The sequence below is a fragment of the Pithys albifrons genome, chromosome 20 (assembly GCF_047495875.1).
Source record: "Pithys albifrons albifrons isolate INPA30051 chromosome 20, PitAlb_v1, whole genome shotgun sequence".
NCBI classification, from domain to species: Eukaryota; Metazoa; Chordata; class Aves; order Passeriformes; family Thamnophilidae; genus Pithys; species Pithys albifrons.
Window position 1 is genome coordinate 7,533,889 of NC_092477.1, and position 23,318 is coordinate 7,557,206.

Below are 23,318 nucleotides of genomic sequence, written 5' to 3' on the forward strand. Positions count from 1 at the left end.
GGCCGCCAGCCTCGGTGCACCGAGCCCCCGCTCCACCGGGGCTGCTCCAGCGAGGATGGATCGCTGGTTTTCGTTTTCTGGTTTTTTTTCCTTTTTTCTTTTTTTCTTTTTCTTTTTGATGTTGGCTTAACATCTTTTTTTTTCTTTCTCGCTATTCTTTATTATTATTATTATTATTATTATTAGGGATTGATCTTCTTTTTTATTTTTTTTTTTGAGTGGCAAGGAACGAGTTGATAAAATTAAACCCCTCGCAGTGCCATTAAATGGAACCCGGGATGCGAAGCAGCGCCGCGGCTGCGCTCGAAACTTGTCGGGGTCGGAGCGGCGGCTCGGCGGGGCCGGGGAGCGGGGGGCGACGGGAGCCGGCTCAGGGCCCGTGTGTCCTTCTTTTCCAGGCTCCAGCCGGATTCCCCCAGGAAGATCCCGCGAGCCCGGGATGGGAATCTCTGCTCCTGATTGTCCAAACGCAATTCTTGTGCGATGGAGCCGTACGAACCAAGAATTGTGTCTGGACATCTGTAGCAGAGGTTTCACCTCCTCCGGCGGGGCTCCAGGACCGTGCTCGGGGTGCAGGACGGAGGACGGACCTTCCCCGGGCCCGAGGCACGGCAGGTAACCCCTCCCGACTGCGGCCCGGCGGGACGAAGCCAGGATTTCAGGGAAACTAAGGAAACACCAGCGGCGGCTCCGCTCGGCTCGGCGCGGCCGGGGGGCTCGGTCCTAATGCATCAAACACCGGCCGGGTTCTCACCGAGCCGGGCAGCCCGGCCGGGCAGGGGCAAGGCAGGCACCGGGCAGGGGCGGAGGGGCCGAGCCGCGGGCACCGGCGCTTGACCGGGGACGGCGGGGCCGCAGTCCGGGCGCGGCGAGCGGGCGACCCGGCCCTGCGGCTCCATCCCGGTTTATCCTGCTGCTGCTTATTATCTATTTTAGCATTGCGGTTTAATTTCATTTAACGCATCTCGCCGTGCGCCCTGCCCTGGAGCGCGGCGGGGACCGCTGTGCACCGGGACACCCTCCCCGTCCTCCTGCCGCAGCCCCGGCTGGCCCCGGGCACATGGAGGCCGCTCCGCCTGGGCCGGGTCTCCGCCGAGCCAGGAACCGGCCCCGCCGCTCGGGCACCGGGCGGGCTCGGCCGAGAGCGGCCCCGGGCTGCGGGCACGGCCCTCGCCGCCCCGGTGAGCCCTTCGGAGAGGAGCAGCCCCCGCGGAACGGCGGCCGGAGGAAGGCACGTTCTAACAGAGAGGCTTTATGAATCCACCAGCCAAGCGGCTCGGCCGGGGCTGCCAAGGAAACCCAGGAGGAGGAGGGAAGCATTACAAGATCCGAGCAGAATTTCACCAAGAGCCTATCTAGGACAAAGCTGGAGGCAGAGAATGTTTTAAAAGGCTTTTATTTCAGAAACTTTTTTCGTTGTTGTTACAGGATTTTGCTGTAGCCCTCTTCTTCACCTGCCTGGCTTCCCTCATCTTCCCATTTCTAGCTCTTTTTAACAGTGATTGGCAGCTTTTACTACAGCAGGAGCTAAGCCACCTGGGTCTACCTGCACTATGGAGGGGAATAACAGCTCCAGGGAAAGGAACCCATCCTATCTGAGCAAACAGCTGGGGGGGATGAGAGCACACAAGCCGAGCCTAAGGCACAGAAGCAGCGTAGAGGCAAGGCAGGCAGCAGCTCTGAAGACAAACCTTTTTCCCATCGGCTTTCAGTCTGTTTCAAGCCGCATTCCACACAGGTTCCTTGTTTTTTCAGCCAGATCCTACCACCACCTGGAATCCCGCTCTGCTGCCCCGGCCCAGCAAAGCCAACAGCCATAACTGGGGACAGAGAAGAGCCTTTGGCCCGTCCGTGTCATTTACAAACGGCGTGAGCTGGACTCAAGTCACTGTGGCTGGATTTGGAAAAGGCTGAATATCAGTTTGTCACCAGCAGTGGGTGGAAGGTGGGATTCCTCAGATGCAGCAGCCTCGTAGTCTGTGGGTGCTTTTAGTTATGCAGGTTGTGGAGGGGTGAACGTGAGAGAGGAGACAGTGAAGTCAGCTGAGGGAATTACTCTTTGGCACTCTCCGCAACAGACAGAGGAATTCCTCCATCAGGCCCAGGGCGAGAGCAGTTCCCTGTAGGCAGCACCCGGGGTGTTGGGCCAGGCTGCCCGAGCAGGGGCTGGTGCCCTGGCTGCTCCCTCCTCCCACCTGCTCCTCAGCAGCTCCTGGAAACAGAGGGCTCTTGGAGCAGTCCGTGGTGCAGATCAGCTCTGAGATGCACCGACTGAGCACCAGCAAACAGGAGCTGCCACCGGGGACCACCGTGCGTGCCGGAGCTGAGCCGAAAGGCAGGTGAGCAGGGCAAGGGGGCAGAACAATCCTGGATGGACACTCTTGGAAGCTCTCACAGCACGTTCCAGACCTGTGGCACCAACGCTATCCTCTGATCCCATCCCTCCGCTCCCACTGTGGCCTCTGGGCTGGCAGGGGCCAGTCCATCTCTCTGAGGAAAATTCTGGAAAGCCAACATCATCTGTGCCCTAGCAGAGCCACACACCCCCACTTTCTGCAGTGCTCACAGGACTTCCTCAGGGCATGCAGAGAAACCTCTCCCTCCCACTGATGGAAAGGGTTAAAAGCCACTGAATTCCCCAGGTCTTGGCACTTTAAAGGTGCATCTCCAGCCCCGGCCTTTCCCTGGCCTGGCTGCAGCTCCCACCTGCACCGAACGCAGCACAGCCCGATCAATTCTGTCCATCACGGTGACAGAAAGATCATTTGCCGCCCTGATCACTCCGTGCTGTCTCAGGCTGGGTGAGGGTTTGTTTCCCCTCCAACCAAATCATTACAAATTGATGTTGTTTGTGGGCCAGTACTTCACCCTGCCTCAGCTCCAGTATGAGGGATCAGAAAAACAGAACCAAAAAAGCCTATTTCTCTTCTGCTTCCCTCATTGTCCTGATAAATAAATATCAGGACAAGCAGAAAGTCACTACAAGAGGGCTCTGAAGTTGTCATGTTTGCAACCTCATATTAAAGCTAGGCAAGCCACCTTTTGTTTCCTTGCACTTCATATCTTACCCTTCCCATGGCTGGTGCACAGACTAAGTATTGTGTTAAAACAATCCTGGTTCCCAGCACCAAGGCAGAGGCCCCCCAGCCTTGCCCCAAAACAGGCACAACTCCCCCAGAATGTCTCACTGCCTGCAAAGACACATCATCCGACTCAGGGTTCAGCACCCTTTTCCTCCCATCATGGAAAAATAAAGTCCCACATGCTGCAGGTGCTCTCTGCTCGTTAGGGTACCTGGAAGTGCAGTCAGAAGAGGTGAAATGAGGACCAAAAGATGGTTGCTGTGGTGGACAGCAGGCCGCAGGCTGGCAGGGCTTTATTTGGATGTCTGGTAACAAGTGAACGCGGTGGGAAGATGCAGAGACCAGGCACAGGAGTTCAAGAGAGGTTTGGGTGGGTTAAGGTTTTTGTTTGAGGTTTTTGCCCAGGGATTTGGATTTAAATCCTCTTGTCTTTTCAGGAGTTCACCCGCCATGCAATGTCGAGATGAAAACCACGTTATCCTGGTCCTGGAGTTTATAATCCAGCTCACCCTGCAGGCCAAGAAAAAAAAAAGAAAAACAGTTTAAATGTCATTTCCAAATACAAGCTGCAAAGAGAAAACAGGTCACAAAAAGATGGTGAGTGTTAAGGAGAGCAGAAGGGGACAGACTGATGTTTTCATCACAGCAGAAGTGAAGGTGAGGGATCAGCCACGGCGCTGACGCTCATCACCCCACAGCGCCTTCTGGACCAGGGTTTTGACAGAACAGGTGGTTGCCTGAGGCAGGAAAAAATCGAGGGGCTGTTTGTTGTCTGAGCACAAGAGTGGGCTGAGAAGGGAAGACATTTACCAGGTGCCTGCTTGGGTAGAAATCTCCCCATGGCCTTCACCTGCCAGGCACTACCTGACTGCAGGGAAGGTGGTTCTGCCTGGGGCCCAGAGCTGTCAGTGCCCACCACAGTCAGCCCAGCGTGGGGGGACCCAGCAGCAGTCAGAGGTGCAAAGCCCAGCGCCAGAGGCCAGGGGAAAAAGGGTAATCTCTCTTCAGACCTTGGCTGGCTGATGAGACTCAGCAGGTCAGAGACAGGCTCCGGGCTTCTGAACAGCCACAGCACAGGAGAGAGATCCCAGCCTGTCCCTTCCCCCTCAAACATGAGATGCTTTGCTTGGGGCAAGAATCAGAAATAGCTTTTGTGAGAGCAATCACAGAACAGAGAGAGCAATATTTTCAACAAAAAAAGTCAAACTGAAGGAGTATAGACCATTAGTTCCCAGTCTGCGTCATTGATGAGCACCAAAATTCCCGGCCTCCTGCAGAACAGAGAGAAACAATTAGGATACAGGTCTGCTAAAAAGCTCCACAAACAGTTAAGAACAAGGGATGTCACAGCACAGCTCACAAGCTGACTGCTTATGGAGCCAAAAAGGAATCCTAGCATGGAGGTGGAACAGGTACAGTCTGTGCCCTTTCTAGATCAAATAAAGGGGAGGCAGGAGCAATCCCAAAGCTCATTTGAATCCAAACACAGCATTCCCGAGGATGCTCCAGGATGACTACATTTCCGTACGATGTAGAAGAGCCAGGTAATTAAAACCCACGCACGACAGTCGAGCGGAGAGAGCTCAATGTGAAGGTAGGGAAAGCTCTCCCAGTGCCCCTGCCACAGGCACACAGCACCTGGGATCCACTCCAAGGCCCTTATTCCAAGCAAAGGGATTCCCCTCTTTGATCTTCAGTGTCCTGCAATTGTCTTTCCTGTTACCAGGGGACCTGGCACACGCTTCAGCTCACAAAGATCTGTGACGAATGTTAAACACCCCCAAGCGCCACCCTGCAGGCAGGGATGGCTCGCACAGCTCACTCTGCTCCCTTTCTCTTGCCTTCTTCCCCCCATCCCTCCACGAGGCTGGCCCCATTTTGACAATAAAAATACATTTCCCAGAAGAATTATTTGTTGGCATTTCTCGGAGTGACTGCTTCAGTCCCTGTGATGTCAGCAGGGAGCAGACAGACCTGCTAAACTCCTGGAATTGAGGATACAGGCACTGTGCTGCTCCAGGTGACAACAGAGAGAGTCTATGTGGCCCTACTTCATGTTTAAGGTTTAAAGATTTGGGGTGAGGGCTGCAAAAGACTCTGTCTGTGGACAGTGTGAGGTGTGGGTGGGACACCTCACATTATCACTTTAACAAATCCCATGTTTTCATGGTCATTAAGTTACTTCTTGCAACGAACAGGGAAAAAATACCCCAAACCATGGGAATCAACAGAGAAATACAAGGAAGATAAATAACAGTTCTACTTACACAGATTCCCCTTGCATAAATAATTCTGGTCGTTCTTTCAACAGATTCTGTTTGATCCACTTGAGCAGGTTTCTGATATCCCCTGGAAGAAGAAAGGACAGGGTTTACAAACTGCCTGATGGCTCCTGGTGATGCCAGAGCAGAGTGATTGTTTATCCAGAAAGAGCAGATGAGGAGCATGCAGGATGGATGGGGACAGCTGCAAAGGACTAAGAGGGTAGTCACTCAGCAGCATCCCACAGGCAGTCCTTTCCTAGGGGGGCTCAGGGCTCTGCCCCAAACCCCACGGTCCAGCACAAGAAGTTTCCTCAGAAAACTTATCCCTCAAAGAAAGGATGCAGCTCCTGCTGAAGCACCAGTCTGGCTGCAGACTCCCAGTGCTCAGATCTCTTTAACACATCCCACATGCTCTGTGTTCTGTTATCACCTGACAAATTACATCTAATTCTCTGTATGCTTAATAAGTAGATTTTAAAAGTCCACACAAGCAAGCCTAAGAACCTGAGAGGAGCAAAGACAGACACTACCAGCACCAAAACCTGCACAAGCTCTTGGAGACCTGAGCTCTGAAGCCCAAACCTGTCCATGCCTACGCATTAGACACAAGTGCAGGCACTGGCCAGTTGCATTTTGGACACTTGCAGCATCCCTCAGCATCACACCTGCTGCTGTGGAGTGTTCCCCATGCTGTGCCTGCTCCTTCCTTCTACACTTTGTGCCTAGAGCTTCTTTATTAAAGCTCAGCCTTTATCTTTCCATTTCAGTAGGTGACAGGGAGGATTTGTCTTCATGCAAAAGGAGGAGGAGACACTGCTGGTGGGTTTTTATAGTATCAATTTTACTTTGTGAGGCAAAAACAATTTCTTTAGTGATAGCATCAGTTAATTTCCTATTGGAGAGGTGAGAAAAGACAGAAGGAGGGGGGAATAATCTGTTACAGGGTTTAGAGAAGCTGACAAATTGCAATGTGGAGTTCTCCTGCATTTGCCTCTATATTTCACTGTTCCACAAACCACTTCATCATTCCGAATCCACAATCAGTTATTCTCCTGGGGCTCATTTAAACAGCCCTTTGAAAGCCCCAAAAGAGTTTTGTTTGTTTTTGAGAAGCAAGCAAGCTTTTTGAAGGCACAAATCCACAGTGAGGGCTGGAGCCCTGCTCATGGATGAGAGGGGATGGCAGGATGGGTTTCCAGGTCTGTCTCATGTGTGGGTAAGCTCGCTGTAGTCACAGGGACCCTTTCCACATGAGCTTCTCCAAGGTAAATTCACTCTGTGTACCATCCCCGGGGCGTTTCCTTCATGACCAGCAAAAATAAATGTGTGTGTAGTGGCTCAACTCAGCACAGGCCTTAGCCCAGGATTTTACAGGATCATGGATGTCATCCAAAGCAGAGCTGGGGTTCTTCCAAATAATGTCACCCCCAGTGCTTCTGTCACACTAAGGATGAACAGCCCTGGCATAGGCAGGTGCACATCAAATGGGCAATGGGCTATGTCCATCTGCAGCAGATGGGGGCCTCTTTTCCTGGGGAAAGGGGTAGGAGGATGCTCTGTGATTCCCTGTGTTCCCCTCATTTTCCCAGGGCATCAGAGCCTGTCCCCAACACCCCAGTCCCACCATGGGGCTGCCTGGAGCACAACAGGTACTGCTGCCTCCGAGCACTGGATTGCTGAGATCAGGGCAAAAAGAGCTGCTTTGTGCCTTAAAAATGCCTGGTGAGCTGGATCACCTGCCTGGGGCCAACCCACAGCTGCCTTGTAATGATATGTAGTTAAGATCACAAAATAGACCATTTTCTGCCTCTTTCTTAGCAACGTGCACCGGGGACAGTGAGCACTGCTCAGAAGGTGTGTATATGCATATATAGGTGTGTGTATACACACACACACACACACACACACATACACACCCCACAGTGGTCCATCAGCTACCAAAACAAGAGTTAACTTGTCTTCCCCTGAAAAATGTTGCTGCAACGTCAAGCCCTCAGGATCTCACACCCAAAAGGCTCCCGCTCTCCATCACTAAGAAATGAAGGCAAGAGAGGAAGGAAGATGGAGAGGAGCCTTCAGGAGAAGGAGGGGGGTGTGAAGGGGACACGGCCCCACCACAGCATCGCCTGCGAGCTGTTTCATATTTATGCACTTGCAGCAGGGCACACAACAATGAGCTGTGCCATATACCATTCTCCTGGCGTGGAATGAGCAGCCCTTTCCTCTGGGACCTTTCAGGAGAGATCATTTAAACAGGAACACGCTGCACCAGCTGGATGAAAGACAGCCACCTAGAAGCAGCCTGGACAGAGGGGCGAGAGGACTGATTTATTCGAGGCTGAGCTGGAAGACTCCCTCGCCCCATCTCCTTCCATAATAAATGTTATTTTCAGCCCCACCTGAGCCTACATTCATTTACTCCTACCCAGAAGTCACGTACACACATACTGAGGAATTTAGACAGTAGGGAAAAAAACCCTGGATACCTCTGTGCATGCCTGGAGCTTCCCCACTCCAAAAGGCACAAAAATTAAGACCCTTTCTCCACAGCCAACCTAAAAACATAAGACTTTCATCTGCTTTATCAGCACTGATTTTTTTCACCCACCTTCAAGTCTCTACATTCTGTACACCAATATTACTAGAACAGATCAATTATAAAGGATGACAAATGACCACAGCCACACTAAAACCATCTCCCACAAGTAAGATATTGGAAAGGAACAAGATTACTTGCATTGCAAGTGGTCTGGGGAGAAGCCATCTTGCAGTTCAGTGCCTCGAACAGCAGTGTTGATCAACAGCTCAGGACTCTGTATGTTCTCATGATGGAAACAGTAAGAGGTAAATTATAGCACAATTCCTTACCTCTTACAGTTGACATACGTAGGACATTTGCTTTCTGATACTATGCTACAGGCCTAGCAGGTTCCCAGTTCCCCAGGCCGAGGATTTGCTGTGCAAACAGCAGGTCCTCTACAGATGACACAGAAGGAAGGAAAAAAATCTCAGCCTGGTCAGGCACCACAACCACTGACAAGTTAAACCATCATTACAATGCAGCGATTTCACACTTGTGTTGGTTTGAAGCTGGTCCCCATCACAGAACAGAGATGTTTGGTACTGGCAGGAGCTCAGTTGTACCACAGGTGCTGTCATTTGGCTGCAAAACCCACAGTGCATTTTGGCTCAGGAGGGAGGTTCAGGTGATAGCTGACAGCATTTTGCTCCAGCATCACCAACTCAAGCCCAGCTCACCCTAGTAATGTCATATTTTATCTGCTTCATGGTCTTAATAAAATCCTTTAGGTAGCCCACTCGATTTCACTCACAGAAAACAAATATCCACACCAAAATACACCCTCTAATTCTCATTAACTGCCCTCACCCACAGCAGCACAAGCAGAGGAGCAAGACTGAATGGACCCAGTAAGCTGAAATATTCTCAAACTGCAAAGGAAGGACTCAAGCACATGGGAGGAAATCCCTGTCTTATTTGTATACACAGACAGTGCCTGTTGCCTGTGCTAACAGTACATCAACCCGCTGCAAATTCTCAGGAAAAATAATCTAAAGTTAATTTAAAAAAAAAGAAAAACCAAGAAACGTTTGAGAAAACTGCTCAGTTCAAGTGCACAGATGGGAGCTCAAGCCCTCAATATATGCAGAAAACAAATCACCCAGTGAAACACAGCGCTCAGGAAAACGAGGTGACACAAAGTCATTGCCTTGTCACGCAGGCAGACGGGATGCAGGAACTGCAGCGAGCACACACCAAACCAAACCCAACAGCCTCAGCTCCTTCTCAGCCCAGCTGCATCACAAACACTCCTGGTTGTGGCAGACAGAACTGCACAGCCTGCTTTGTCCTTCTGTGAATCCTCCAAGGCCTGATCTGCATTACCCCAACTGTTCCTTCCTCAAGAATCTGCTTGAGCTTCCTCTGCCATAGGAAACCACCTAAGACTCCATTTTAGCACTGCCTGGAATAAGAGCCAGGGTTCTTTTGCACCCTCAAAACCGGGGCTGAAATCCATAGATCTTTCCCAGCTCAATAAAACATCCTGGGCTTGACAGATTCATCAGTGGTAACTCAGCAAAGAGAGCACTTGCTGTGTGCAGAGAGAAAACAGGTGCCTTGAATAAGAAGCACCAAGCTGGGTGTTGCACTAGAAGGATCTCACACTGAACTGATAAATGTGCAGAGACATGCAAGGATTTTGTGCAACTGTGATACCAGTTGACCCAGACACACAGCTCTTGGCTTCCTGGGAGCTGCACAGGTCACTGGCAGATTCACACACACACAAGCACAATGACCAGACACCTCAAAATCCACATTCAAACTTGCACAACACGCACAGTGCCTCGAAGGGCACCCAGGAGGAGGAATCACACCCATATTCTTGCCTTGGCTGCAGAACCAGAATTATTTCAGGGAAATAGGGGAACCCTATAAAGGCTGAACCATGGAAAATTCCCTTCTGGTCTGCAATAAATAAGATATATGCAGCACTGGTCACTAAGGGGTCAGTGCTGCGAGAGCACAGAGCTTTCCCGGGCCGCCTTGCGGATCCCTCCCTGTGGGGTACCATTTCTTTGACCCAGAATAAGATCATTTATCATACTGACCATGGCTGAGCTCCAATTTGCTGAGGTCACTAACTCTGGACGAGCACTGCTCCACCCACATTCTCAGCCACCGGCCTGTAACCATGACAAAGCCCCTTCCCTGCCGCTCCTCTGCCATTATTCCCCCTGCCTGCATGGAAATGTATGGAAAGACAATTTGTATGCCCCTTTCCCTGCTTAAGCTGCTTGTTTTTAAAACAGACAAACCAGCTCCCAATACCTGCTGTCCCTCCAGGTGCACGACTTCCCTTTTGGATCCCAGGACCCTCCAGGAACCTGCTCTCTAAAAGAGCTCAAAACCTGATCTCATGGATCCTTCTGACTCCTCCAGTCTCCCATCTGATATGCAAATCATTCTCTGAAGCAGACCATGGTGTGCCATAAACTGCAGAAGAAGACATGGAATAGCTGATATAAATGGAGTCACAGGCAAATGGGTTTGGGACTATGCAGAGTGAGCAGCCAGGCAAAATTCTGCAGCAAGCAAAAGCAAAATCAGTTTTCTCTGACAAGTGCACAAGCCAATCCTGCCACACACTGGAATGGGCAGTGATTTAAGTACTAGGGAAGAAATTAGGGGGTAACTACAGCCAGGCATAAGAAAATCCCAATTGTTGCTTTCATCTGTTCTTGTCTGCTTCAAACTAACACCAAGGTCTTGGCCTCTCTAATTTTTAATTGCTTTATGACATCTTTTTCTTGCTTCTCAGCTAAAAGAGCAACACTCTTCTTCATTTTCTTGTGTCCACAAAATGGGAAGGGATCACAGAGGTCTTTCACAGCCTTCCTGTTAGCAGTGAAGACTCAGATCCCAGCTATCACGCAGCAATTCTCAGCCCTCAGGTTTTAATCACAACGCTCATGAGCTGCAGAGCACTACTTGAGATCTTCTACTCCCCACAGATTGCTGGTAGGAGAACACAAGTTCAAGAGATCTCCAATCCCACCGCTAGCCAGCAGCAAGCTTCCAGATCCATCAGCTCCCATGACAAGAAAAGCAGCTCTGAGCTGATTCTCAGGGTAAACCTAATCCCTACTCATTTCCAAAGTCAGAGCATCTAATCCCGTAACACCCAACGCTATTGTCACTTCAGGCTCCCCAATAAATGCCAGTGCACCAAACTGTCTCTTTTAATTAGGATCACAGATCACTAGTGCTGGCCCAGGGTCTTGCCTCTCGTTCAAAACTGTCAAAGGAAGGAACTGAGAGAGCCTCAAAGACCATCATCCCGGCAGCCAAGCACCAGCCTGGGGATCGCACACATTAAAAAACACATCTCCTTAACAGGTCCTGGGATTTTATCCCTCTGCCAGAACAGAATTATTCTCTACAAAAGACCATCCTGAGCTTTGCCTGCTCTGATTTTAAGATGCTTGAGCAGTGTATAGACTTTCTACCAAACCCCAAGGAGGCTGTGCCATGGTCTAATAGTTTTTGCAGTCAGGAATCTTCTGCTAATGCACTAAACTCCCATTTCTTCATTCCTCCCTATCAATCTATGCTAGATGATATTGCATCACCCTGGCTATAATCTGTCCTTCCCAATGATAAAGGAGATATCCCACCTCATCACTTTTCTATTCATTTATCCTGTTTAACCTTGAATGTTACTGGTTAATCTTTTTTCAAGCTCTCAGAAGACAATTCAGAGAATGCATTGCTAACCACTGGCATAAAGTTTAGCCAAAACCCAGCAAACTGAAAATTCCCTTCTCTTTTCCAGATTTCTGATTTTTTTGTGTGTGCACAAGCACCAAGGGTTAAAAAGGAAAACCTCATTGCTATTACAAGATACTGCACTGAGCTGCTGTGAGACCCCAGCCCACAGAGGGAGGTGGCTGTTCTTTCCAGCACGCAGAGGGATTCCCTGGCAGCCTGGCACTCCCTGCACGCAGCCAGCCTGGCCGAGGGAATCCCCTGGGCTGGGCTCTCCCTGGCACTGCCAGCTGGATCAGAAAATGCCTTGAAGTCAACTCCTTGCCCCCTCCCAGCCTGGCTGGTGGTTGGTGTCCCTGTGGCTGCTGGATGAGTCAGTGTCTCAGCTCAGGAACTGCCATGATTTTATTCCTCTAAATACGGAAATCGCCTCTTGCTTTTGGGCTCGGATCTGCTTTGCTATTATTAGACTTTCATACAGGGCCAAGCACCATTAAACTGATTCCTGTCCACCCAAACCAGCCACCCCCACAGATACTCCAAGCCCCTCAGTCTTACTTGAAAGGGAAAAAGAAAGGACCAGTGAGATGATCAGGGTGGAGGAGAGGGGGGGTAAGATTTACAAGTGAATGGAGGTAAGAATGGAGCAGTTTGTGGGATAAAGGGGCTGCGGAGGGAGCTTTACAGATGTGCAGAGGGACGGCGGCTCATTGTTTAATTAAGCAGAAAGTGGCTCTTTTGAAAAGCAATTTTGCACAGGAGCTCTGAGCTCAGCAAACAACTCCTGCGAGTGAGGGCAGGAGGAGAAAGGAACAGCTGGCCCGGAGCCGTGTGAACCGCATGCTAAGCGGTTTAAAGGGCCCGGATCCTCCTCCCCAGCCCTGCTCCGCTGCCACCCTCTGAACAGCGCTGTCAGCACAGCAAATCCCCCCGAGAGAAAAGAGGCAGCGCAGGGGGGGTGGCACGGAGGGGTTATCCTGCGAGGTGTCCACACTGCAACACAGCGGCTGGGAAGGAGGGTGTAACAGCCAGGCTTTGTTATCCCAGGGATTTGGTCACACACAAGAGCTGGTTTCTCAGTGCCTGGGAAGCTTCCACAATGAGTCGGGATGAGCTGATCCGGTAACGCGGCTCCACGGCCTCCCGGGAGGGTGCTGGGGCTGCTCCTGGGAGGATGAGCGTTTGTTTCCCTGTTCTTTCTGAAGGGATTCGTGTTCTCCCCGGGACCGGGACCCGGAGCTGTGCCAGGACGGCCGCACACGTGGCAGGGGCTGCTCGATCCAGCGCTGCGGCATCACCCCGGGCTCTGCCCCTGCAAACACGCTGCTGGATCCTGCAGGGGCAGCCAGTATCCAGTCTGAGCTCCTACCCCGTGTAACCCACCGAGCCCCGTTCCCTTGCCAGATCTGTAATTTCCTGCCTAAGAGATGCACGAGTAGGATGCACAAGCAGGGGGACTAACCCAAGTCCTTTGAGAGCTGCGAGTACCACCCACTGTGGTCAAAACGGTTTGACTGCATGAAGTTTTCCATAGAGCTATGGGGTTTTTCTTCTTATCGTTCTTCTAATAAACCTCTGCATTACAAAATGTATTTTTATTCTTTCTTTGGTGCAAGTTTTAAAATGTTAGGAATAATAAACAGAGCAGTAAAAGCATTCCACTATTAATGACTTAACATATTATCTACCAACAGCACTGGGCACTTACAACCAACACCAACTGCCACTCTTGATTTGACATGTTGTTTTGGCACAGCTCCCCAGTCAACTCTGAACACGTGCCATGCTGTATTTTTTAAGCCTCTCTGCCTGTAGCACAGGTCTGATCTCCCGAGATCCCCAGGCTCTTTCCCGAGGAGATGAATGCTCCCAAGTCCCCAGCAGCCCTCCATGCTGAGCAGAACAAGGCCCCTGGAAAGCAAAGCTCTGGAGGAGCAGACCATGCTCTTCTCTAAGGGGATTCAACATAAGCAGCACTTGGCAGATTATTTTCATTTTCCCTCTGAAAAAAAATCTGATTAGCAGTGGGCTTTTTTCCCCTGGGGTTTTGGTAGAGGGAAACCATAAACAATTACCAAAACACACTGATTAATAATTTATCCTTCCAGAGTCGTAAGTGCCAAAAGACAGTGTGAATTCTTAATTAGCCCAGAAGGTCCAAGCAAGCATTGCTGAAACTGGTCACTGCTGCTCCATAAGCACAAGTCTCACCACTGAGGCCACAGGAAAAGCTGGAATTCAAAGGGTTCCAAGCAGCCTGCAGCACAAGTGCCAGAGACTTTACACACAGCCCAAGCCTCTGGATACCACATCCAGCAGACAGCACAGGACAGAGGTTTTGTAAACACTCTTCATCAGCAGGATGCTGCTGAGCTAAACCTGAAATGACTACAAGGGTTAAACGATGTCAGTGACTTCCTACCCTCCCAGCAGCATCCATGCAACTCGCATGGCCAAGACAAATCCACCACTGTGAGTCCCAGTGAGATGGAGGAAAGAGCTCCGGCATCACTTGCAGAGCAGACATACAATGATCTATTTGATTACTGAAGCACTTGGTTAAATTACTGAGGCTTGTTTTAGGAAGAGGCTGCCAAATACATTTTCAGTTTTTAATCTACGGTTTCTCTCTTTTATGCTCCATTGTCTCTAATAGTCTCTTAGATGCTTGAAAATAAAGTTGATTTCCCTGCCAATTTAATCCTCTCTCCATGTGACAAACATCGTTATTCCCCCAGCTGCTTTCTCCCACACACACTGTTTTCATGCAGGAGAAGCCAACAGGGCATAATGCCTTTAGATCCTCTGTGAGATCATCAGAATAGCCAGCAATGTGGGGCAAAATTCTTGTTTAACTTGAGGTTTTCTTTCTGCAACAGCCCCAGAAGATTACACAGTCCTGCACTAAGTGTGGCTTAGGTAGATCTGCTGGCACAGATCTCAAGTTTCTCCACACCTCTTCCAGTTCCTACTTGGCAGCAACTTCAACATGCAGGCTGAGGCAGCTCTGATTTGGAAATAAAGAACTGCTGTTCAACTGACATTAGGATACAAAAAGCCCCTTGGATAATAAAAATAGGTCCTGCCACATGGCTGTACCCCTTGTGGCTTGCTCTTGTCCCACTTGCAGCTTCCTTCCTCCTGCCTATCCTAATCCCTCCAGAGTCCATCTCCAGGCATCAGAAAAGGACAGTTAATCAAATCTTCTTGAAAAAATTAAGTGGATCTGAAACCCACCTACTTTCCACCTAGTGACTGTGACCAGGAAAAAAGAAATTATCACAAAAGGAGTTTGTTCAAGCAAGATTATCACTCAGAGAACACTGATTGTCCCTGCCAACTATGGAGCACAGCTTATCATGTAAATATTTGTAGGTATTTCTTCACATAATTTTCCACCTCTCCCCACCTCTGGGATACATATAAAAATGCCTAAACAATTAATATATAGCTGGGCCCAATGTCCCAGAGAGAAGCAGCTGCTCTGCAAAAAGGAGGACAAAGACAAAAATAACCAAGAAAGAAAGGAAGAGGAGGTAAGAGAGGCCAAAATGGCCAAAAATAAGCTTGGCAGATAATGAAATCACTTAAAATGGGGTTAGAAGTGCAGGTCTTCAAGCAGTGTTCATACTACAGGTCCTTCCCTGGAGTACTCAGTGATGGACATCCAGGGTAAGGTGAGCAACAGGATGTGCTGAGTAGACCTGAGCTGTTTTATTTCTCTAATCATTGCAATTCTGGCTGCATGAGGGCAGCAGGGAACATTCTATACATCTCTCTCCTTATTTACCCAGAGACAGGTGAATTAGACTTTCTTACTGTGAGCCAGGGAACTACATGGGATTGGGAACAATATAAAATTACATGAACTTACCAAATTTCTTATTCACATGTGTCTGATATGATTCTATTGATTCCTCACCACTACCACTTAATGGTCTTCTGGCAATATTATGGGATTGTCAGACATGAACCCCACATCTGCCTGCCCCAACCCTGTGCTGGAAAACAGGGCAGCAGGAACAGCTGGGAGCAGTAATGCATTAGATGAATCTGGAATGAATCACTGGAGATCATTAGTTTGAACTCTGAGACTGAGACAGACCTTCAGGGAGAGATTTATAAACCCACATCCTAGTGAAGTCCACAGAAGTCTTCCCAGCAGCTTGAAGTGGGAATGGATCAGGCCACAAACAACTGCACTGCTGACAACCGTGGGGCTAGAAGAATCATTTTTGGTGTTAACACCCCTCCCTTCCCCTGGCAGAAATAAACACCTCCTGTAATAACCCCTTCTTCCTCAGCATCTGATCATGGTTTGAACACCACCAATGCACTGGGTGTTACTGGGCATTTTAAACTTACAGAGCGCTGAAGAAAATTACACTTTATCCTCCAAGTTTATAAACCAACTAGATGAGTGTTTTAGCATTTCTTTACTACCTTCCATCTAAGGATCTTAAGTGCTTTAACAGTGCTGGAATTTAATGCTGAACTCTCTTGTGATGCATGAAAGTATCACTACTCCTTTAATGGCAACAGGGGAAAGTGAAGCAACACGACTAAACTCACAAAGCCAATCAGCACTGGGTCATGTTTCTGGAGCCTCAGTCCCTGTCCTTACCCACAAGATAACACAACATTCCAGTGCTCCTATTGTATTTGAACTACAAGTGCTTATGTCCAAGCAACAAAAGCACTTCTACCAATCCTTAATTACTTCCAGGCACAGCAAGAAGATTCCAGGCCTGGAGGTTCCCAGTATGTAGATGATGGTATTAGCCATTCCTGAGTTATTAGTTAACACTCTCTGATGCTTTGTATTATTTCAGTTCATAATCCCACTCAAGTATCATAAAGCAGTGCTATCTAGCTGGAAGAATTCAGAACATACCTGTGGCCAAACTGCATTGCCACTGAAGTTGCACACACACAAGTGAGTTAGTGCAGCACTGCTCAGTGTTGATATTCCAAATTACAAACCTGAGACTGACTATGTATCCCTGGGACACTCCAATCCTGGTTTATACTGCAGGGAATGCTGCAGGTAGGATGTCCAGCATCACACTTGAGCATTAAGATTGCTGTTTTCAACTGCAGAGTTAATATAAAATGATTATCTATACTTGGAAGTCAAATAAGTAGGTAAAATACATTTATGTTACATTGCTGTGCTCCCCCCTACATATCTATACATCACACACACACATACATATATCCATATATATATTTATATATATGCCTTTGGAAACCTCAAAACAGGCAGGAAAAAACAAAGGAGAGAAGAGGTTATTGGTGCTTAAAGTATCAAGCAAGACAAATACAGGCTTGATGGAAACATCCAGAAGCTGTTGTCTATGCAGGAGGAGGAAGGCAAAAGGTTTAACGAAAGACTCAATTCTCAAATGCTTAAAGGACAGCAGAGATGCTCAGACTTGGAGGACTAACCCCTGTTTTCCCAGCTACCTGATCCACTGCATGTCTGAGAGAGCTTTCAACACACTTTGATCCTTGTTGCCAACTGAAAGTGCTGTACAAACCAGCTTTGTTTCATTTGTTGTCATTCTTTCAAGTTCTCCAACAGGTTCTGATACTCACAAGGCTCTGGTTGACAGGGCAAAGTCACCTGATGCTTTTTGACACCATCGAACAAGAGTTCTGCACCACCTCTGAAATAAAAACAATGAACCACTGAGATTCTGCTTTATTGTCAGAAGGAAGACAGTACAAAAGAGGCGATTTACACAGATGCCACAGCAGAGAAAACAAATGACACAGACTATATTTAGCACAGGATTCCCTTTGTCTTTTTTTCACCCTGTCACAAACCACAAGTGCACAGGGGGAGCTGCCAGATCCCACTGCCAGCACATCCAGGGGCTGTGCTGTGGGCCAGGACCCCACGGTGCCAGGCAGCACCCCAAGGCAACAGGGACATGGTGCCCAGCTCCAAGTGCTCACAAACCCAAACAACATTCCAGCCACCACGCCACGTCCGGCGTTGCTCGTCCCTGACATCTTTCAGCCAGAAGTCTCAAAAACTGAGCATTCCCCTGGGATAAATATTCCCCCCCAGTTTCCACTTGTGAACACAGGGAGAGAGGAAATGACTCACACTCTGTTACAGAACAAGTCAGGGCCAGCAGCCCCCGAGTCCTGGAAACCCTCTCCTGATCTACTGATGACAAAGTGCTCCTGAGAGAGAGATCTGACTGGGGGAAGCAAGTGGCAAGGATGACAAGTTAGAATATAAATGAATAAATACACAACCCTCCTCCACTGAACAACCTGAGGAACATCCCTCTTCTGACACTCAGAACACACTGGGGGCCCAGAAAACAAGTGATGGCCTCTGCAAGCATAGATAAGGTGTGAGCAGGACGTGCAGAGGTTGGTGGGCACAGGAGCTGGTCCTGACGCTGGAAAAGAGTGGGATTTAAATTGGGTCCAGGCACCTCATCTTAGGCTCTTCAAAGGAATAATTAACTTTTGTGACTGCAATGCAGAAGCCTCAGCACAATCCTCACTCCTTTTCTGGAAAAACAATTGTGAAAATCTTGAGCTTTACCAGCATCAATCAGTTTTCATGCTGTTGTGAGGCCAGAGGCCAAACTCAGCCTTAGATTACAAAGCTTTATCATGTGAGTAGGGACAGGTACAGTAAACACAAAAGCTACTTTAGGATATGGGACACAGCAGCAAAGAGTGTGAGCTTTTGATTCTAAACTGAATTCTAGACTGGTCAAGGCTTCAACAACAAGAAGATGCTTAAAAAGCTCAACTCAACACCCAACTGAGGCAGAAAAACAACCAACCCATTTTCAAAGGGCACACAACTGTGGCAAAACATTCTTCCAACTTAAACATAGATTACTTCAGAAAAAATTTTCTTATGAAGTTACTTTCCAGAAACTCACTGGTGCCTCTCCTCCCTTGGAAACCAACACAATATAAAGAGAAATATTTAAAACCAACCAATCCTCACCTAAACACCAGCAGAGATACATCCAGACGTTTCTAAGCTCCTTTAAATTCAATACCTAAAAATGCCACAGTAGGTTTTCTTGGCTCTGCAGTGGCAGAGCACAACAGAACCCTTGTTGTGCCCTCAGCAGCACTACTTATATGCAGCAACCCTCCTAAAGAGCACTCTGTTGGTGCTCTCCCCCCAGCTCACAACAAATAGTTATCTCCAAATTGAGGCAGCGATTTATTAACCACGAGCCGAGGTTCAGGGGAGGGAACAAGTCACAACAATGATATGAAAAACATTTTTTCATGTAAGGAAAACAAGGTCACGCTTTGTTGCAGCGGGAAATGTAGATTGCAAGATAAGGTCCTTCTGTACGGCGCGAGCCGTGGGGGACTCAGCTGTGGATCCTACATAGAGAGCTCATTTATGCATTTCCAAGGGAAGCAAAAATGCATCTCACTCTTCTGGGAAAATTAGCAGAGTTTGCTGCAGCTGGAAGTGGGAAAGACTGAGGAAAGGATTCTTAAGGAGAGGGGTATTTAAAGGGTTATGGCATTTCTGTGTTCCGTGAAAGGGTGGGAAAAAGTGGATAAATAGCAGCCTTTTAGCTTCTGTTAAAAGGAGGCTTTAACGAAATAACACAAGTATTTCCACAAATATGCACGGCTTCCACTGCAAACGCTTTAAGTTCCCAGGGCCAGAGTGTGAGCAACGCTGGTAGCACAGTAGAAAAGGCCTGGAAACCGAAATGCTGCAGAGCGAGGACGCAGCTGTTTGTCACCGACACAGCTGGGACACAAAGCACCGCGGGGACACGTGCACACACACAGACACACAGACACACGAACAGAGAGAAAGAAACAGAAAAACGAGTGGGTGTTTTTTAAAAATTATTTTAATAATGAAAGAAAAAAAATAAAAGGTTGAAAGTGGAGAAAGGAAAGGACTGGCACAGGACGCTCACACAGAGACGGCAGCGAGGCCCCAGGGCAGGCGGGCGGGGCGGCCCGCCCCAGCGCTGCGGACACCTCCGCGGCGGTGCCCGACCCGCCGGTTCCCCGGGGGGGTCGCTCCCGCCGCCCCAGCCCGCAGCCCCGCCACAGCGGCGGCGCCCGGGCCCAGCCGCGCCCGTAGCGGCGCCGCAGGCCGCGCGAAGCAGCTGCCCTCGCCTCGGTGCCGCGGCCGACTCAACGAGGGTCCCATGGCGGCCCTGCCCCGCCCGGCACTGCCCTGCCCTCCGCCCTGCCCGGTCCCGGTCCCGGCCCCGCCGCCCGCGCTCACCCGAACTCCACCTGCAGCGACACGGGCGCCGCCATCTTGACGCCGGGCGCGCGGGAAGGGGGCGGTGCGCGCGGGCCGCGCCGGAAGTGCCGCGCGCCGCTTCCGGCCGCGCCGCGTTGCCACGGCAACGGCGGGGGATGGAGGGGCGGCCTGGGCCGGGTCCGGCCGCGGGGTCGGGGGCGGTGCGGCCTCAACCCGGGGGTCCCGGAGGAGCTCCCGCAGTGCTGGGCAGCGCGGCCTGTGCCCTCCGCCGCTGTTATTTTAAGATACTTGGGCGCTGGCGCGAGGCGGTGCGACTTTAAAATACCCATTTCTACACCAAGTTCACGCCTCGCCGCGGGCAGAGCCCCCTTGGCGTGCCCAGAGCCGCACACAGAACCCACTTGGCGTGCCCGGAGCGCTGGGCCGGTGTGGAGGCAGGAGCTGCAGCAGGCGTGTCCCAGCAGAGGCTTCCCTGCAGCGAAGCTGCTGAAACACACTAAGTTCGACCTCAGCATGAGGAAGAACTTCATGTTGAGGGTGGCAGAGCACTGGGACAGGGGCACTGGGAGGGCATGGAGCCTGTGGAGACATCCCAAACCCACCTGGGCACACTCCTGTGTCACCTGCTGCAGGTGGCCCTGCCTGGGCAGAGGGTTGGCCTGAGTGATCTCCAGAGGGCCCTTCCAACACCAGTGACTGTGATGCTGCCTCGCAGCTCCTTGGGGTTGTGGGGAAGGAGAAATGGCTGGGTGAGACCAACAACCGCCCCTGCCATCGCCAGGCAGATGTGAGTCCTGTGCCAGGGGTGGCACCTCCCAGCCCTCCTGCTCAGGCAGCCCTTCCTAATCAGGCAGTGGGCTGCCCAGAGAGGGGGTGGATTCCCCATCCCTGGAGTTTTTTAAACTGAGATTGGACATGGCACTGAGTGCCATGATTTGGTAAAGGGACTGGAGTTGGACCAAGGGTTGGATGTGATGATCTCGGAGGTCTTTTCCAACCCAATCGATTCTGTGATTCCCCACGTTAACCAACACAGCTCACATCTGTCGCCTGTTTGCTCTGCCCCGGCCCCAGAGGAGCGCCGGGCACGCCGGCGTGGCAGTGACAGCTGGGCTGTGCCTCTCCCCCACGGCACAGGGCAGCTCTGGGGGAGAACCCGTGGCCCCTTCGCCCTCCCTGCACTCAGCCGAGGGGCCGGGTTTGGAAAAACCCACGTACGCGTGCACACATGCACAGAGAGATGTAATAGCTATGCATATACATGATGCATTATGTGTAAGGGGCATAAATTTACACAGACAGATTGCTCTTCGTTTATGCTAACGGGGGTCAGAGCACGCCTAACCCCGGGAGCAGAAGGTGGTGGTGTTTGTAATGGCCTTTTGTTCTCCGAGAGGATCATTCTCCGGGCTGGGCCCCAGGAAGGGCCGGTCCCTCACACATGAATGCTGCCTTCGCTGCCGGGGTTACGGGATGGCAGGGATGTGAAGCTGTTGACCGTGGTCTTCATCCAAAAATTCCAGCTAGATTTTGAGTATCTCTAAATCCCAAGGCTCTTGGGTATCTCAGAGATATGGCCCAGGATGGAAATGTATGGAAAAGCAGCTGAGGGAAGAAGCCTTAGACAAAAACCTTCCTTCTGTTCACTTCAGAAATGACTGAACCATTCTGAGTACAGAGGATCTGGTAATCTCCACTCCAGATCAGTGTTTGCAGTTATGGTTTTGTATGAGCCATTCTTCTTGATTCCAGAAATCATTCATGAGGCCAAATAAAATGAGACCTGGCTGCTAAAACAATGAAGTTATAGAAATGCAACAAAATATTACAGATTTAGTGTTAGTATCTTCCTGAAAAGCAAAAATAAATTAAAAGAAAGAGAACAGTAATCATAAATACCAATTTGGTTCATTCAAGCATTCAAAGCTGGTGAGTGGTAACAATTGTCCTGGTCAAACAGCAACCACAGGAGATATGGGGGATGTATTTATGGACATTGTGTGCTCAGCAGAGGAGTGAGCCCTGTCTCTGTGCTGGGTGCTGAAACCAGAGCACCACAGATTGTCTGGGATATGCTTGGGATGGGGAAAGCAAGCACACAATCTCCTTGAGAAAGTGTAATGCTGGCATTGTTAAAGTGCTGTAATCATAGATGGTGTTTGATTAACAGCCACATAAAGCAAAATCAGGTACAGATGAGGTTCCTGCCTTCAATATGTGTGCTGGGTTCAGCTCACTGTAACACCCCGTCTCCTCATCCAAACCCAGCTGTGTGTCACTGTGCTTTACTTAAACTACACTTCTCTTCTGATACCCATTTTCCAGACCCTGGCAGATCCCTCACTTGCTCCCAGGTGTGGTGGCACTGGGCAGGACCCAGAGATCCACAGTGTTCATCCAGGTTAGGTGGGGCAGGAGGCCACTGACCGAAGTCTCTGGTTGCACCCACCTCTCCTTCCTCACAAAACTGTGACACATAAAGGAACAGGTTGGAAACTGAGCCTGGCAATAAAGAGAGGTTAATTTTTTGTGTCTCAGTCCTGTCTTCTGTTTTTTTTCCTGCCATTTGCACCCTTTCTCCCACCCCTTGAGTGCAGCAGGAACCTCTGCCCCTCCACTGAGGGTTTATTCTGGAGGACACGGTTTAGGTCGCCATCACATCCTTCAAGGAAAGGTAGTTTATAAATACAACAGGGCCCAGCTCGACGAGGACACACTTTATCAGAGAGCCCCGAACTGACGATTCAATTATTTTTCAATAAAACATCAGGGGAATGCACAAACAAGCTGCTCGCATCCTTCCACACAGCAAGTCAAACTTCAAGGGGAACAATGGCCGGCGAAAGGGGAGCCATCGCGGGGGCGGTGACAATGGGTTTCCTTGCTCGGGCCTTTGTTTGATTTCCCCGTCTCAGTTTTGAACTCCCTCCGCCGCAGAAAGGCGAGGGGGTGGGACGGGGAGAGGGGGAAGCAGCAGAGGGGAAGGAGGGTCAGTGGGAGTTAAAGCCTTTTGCAGCCTTTCTCTGCCATTCATGTGGTAATTGGGTGTCAAGCAGAGATCAGTAAGATGCAGCCCGGCCTCTGTGCCCGGGTTAAACTGCAGCAGAAAGAAAGCGGGAGCTGAACCGATGGAGGCCTGAATGTCATTAGGGCGGAGGAAGCGCCAGTGCCGCCGCAGCGCCGGTGCCGGTCGGGGCGATCCCATTCAGGGCGGCCCTGAGAGCGGCCGACAAAGCGGGAGGGCGCCCGAACAAAGCCGCACCCCCGGCTCTGCCCTCAATAGCCAGCTCTAAACAGGCGTTTAACCTCCAGAATAGCTGAAAGTGATACTCAAAGCTGAGGAGGGGGCTCGCCCGCCGCTGTTGGCCTCTTCCTGCGGCCGAGCCGGAGGCCACTTGGATGGCCGGGGGCGAGCAGGAAGGATCCGGCTGCCCTCGCTGCCTCGG

The 23,318-nt window shown here is 50.3% G+C and overlaps 1 protein-coding gene across 1 annotated transcript; it reads right to left on the reverse strand.

Moving 5' to 3' along the window:
- Nucleotides 1–3,342: 3,342 nt before the first annotated feature.
- Nucleotides 3,343–19,959, reverse strand: URM1 (ubiquitin related modifier 1). The gene is made up of 5 exons (XM_071574410.1): nt 19,891–19,959; nt 17,235–17,305; nt 5,351–5,432; nt 4,306–4,354; nt 3,343–3,593 (listed from the first exon to the last, which is right to left on the reverse strand). The coding sequence occupies exons 1-5, from the start codon at nt 19,923–19,925 to the stop codon at nt 3,525–3,527; spliced, it is 306 nt and encodes a 101-aa protein (XP_071430511.1). The 5' UTR covers nt 19,926–19,959; the 3' UTR covers nt 3,343–3,524.
- Between the last annotated feature and the right edge of the window lie 3,359 nt (nt 19,960–23,318).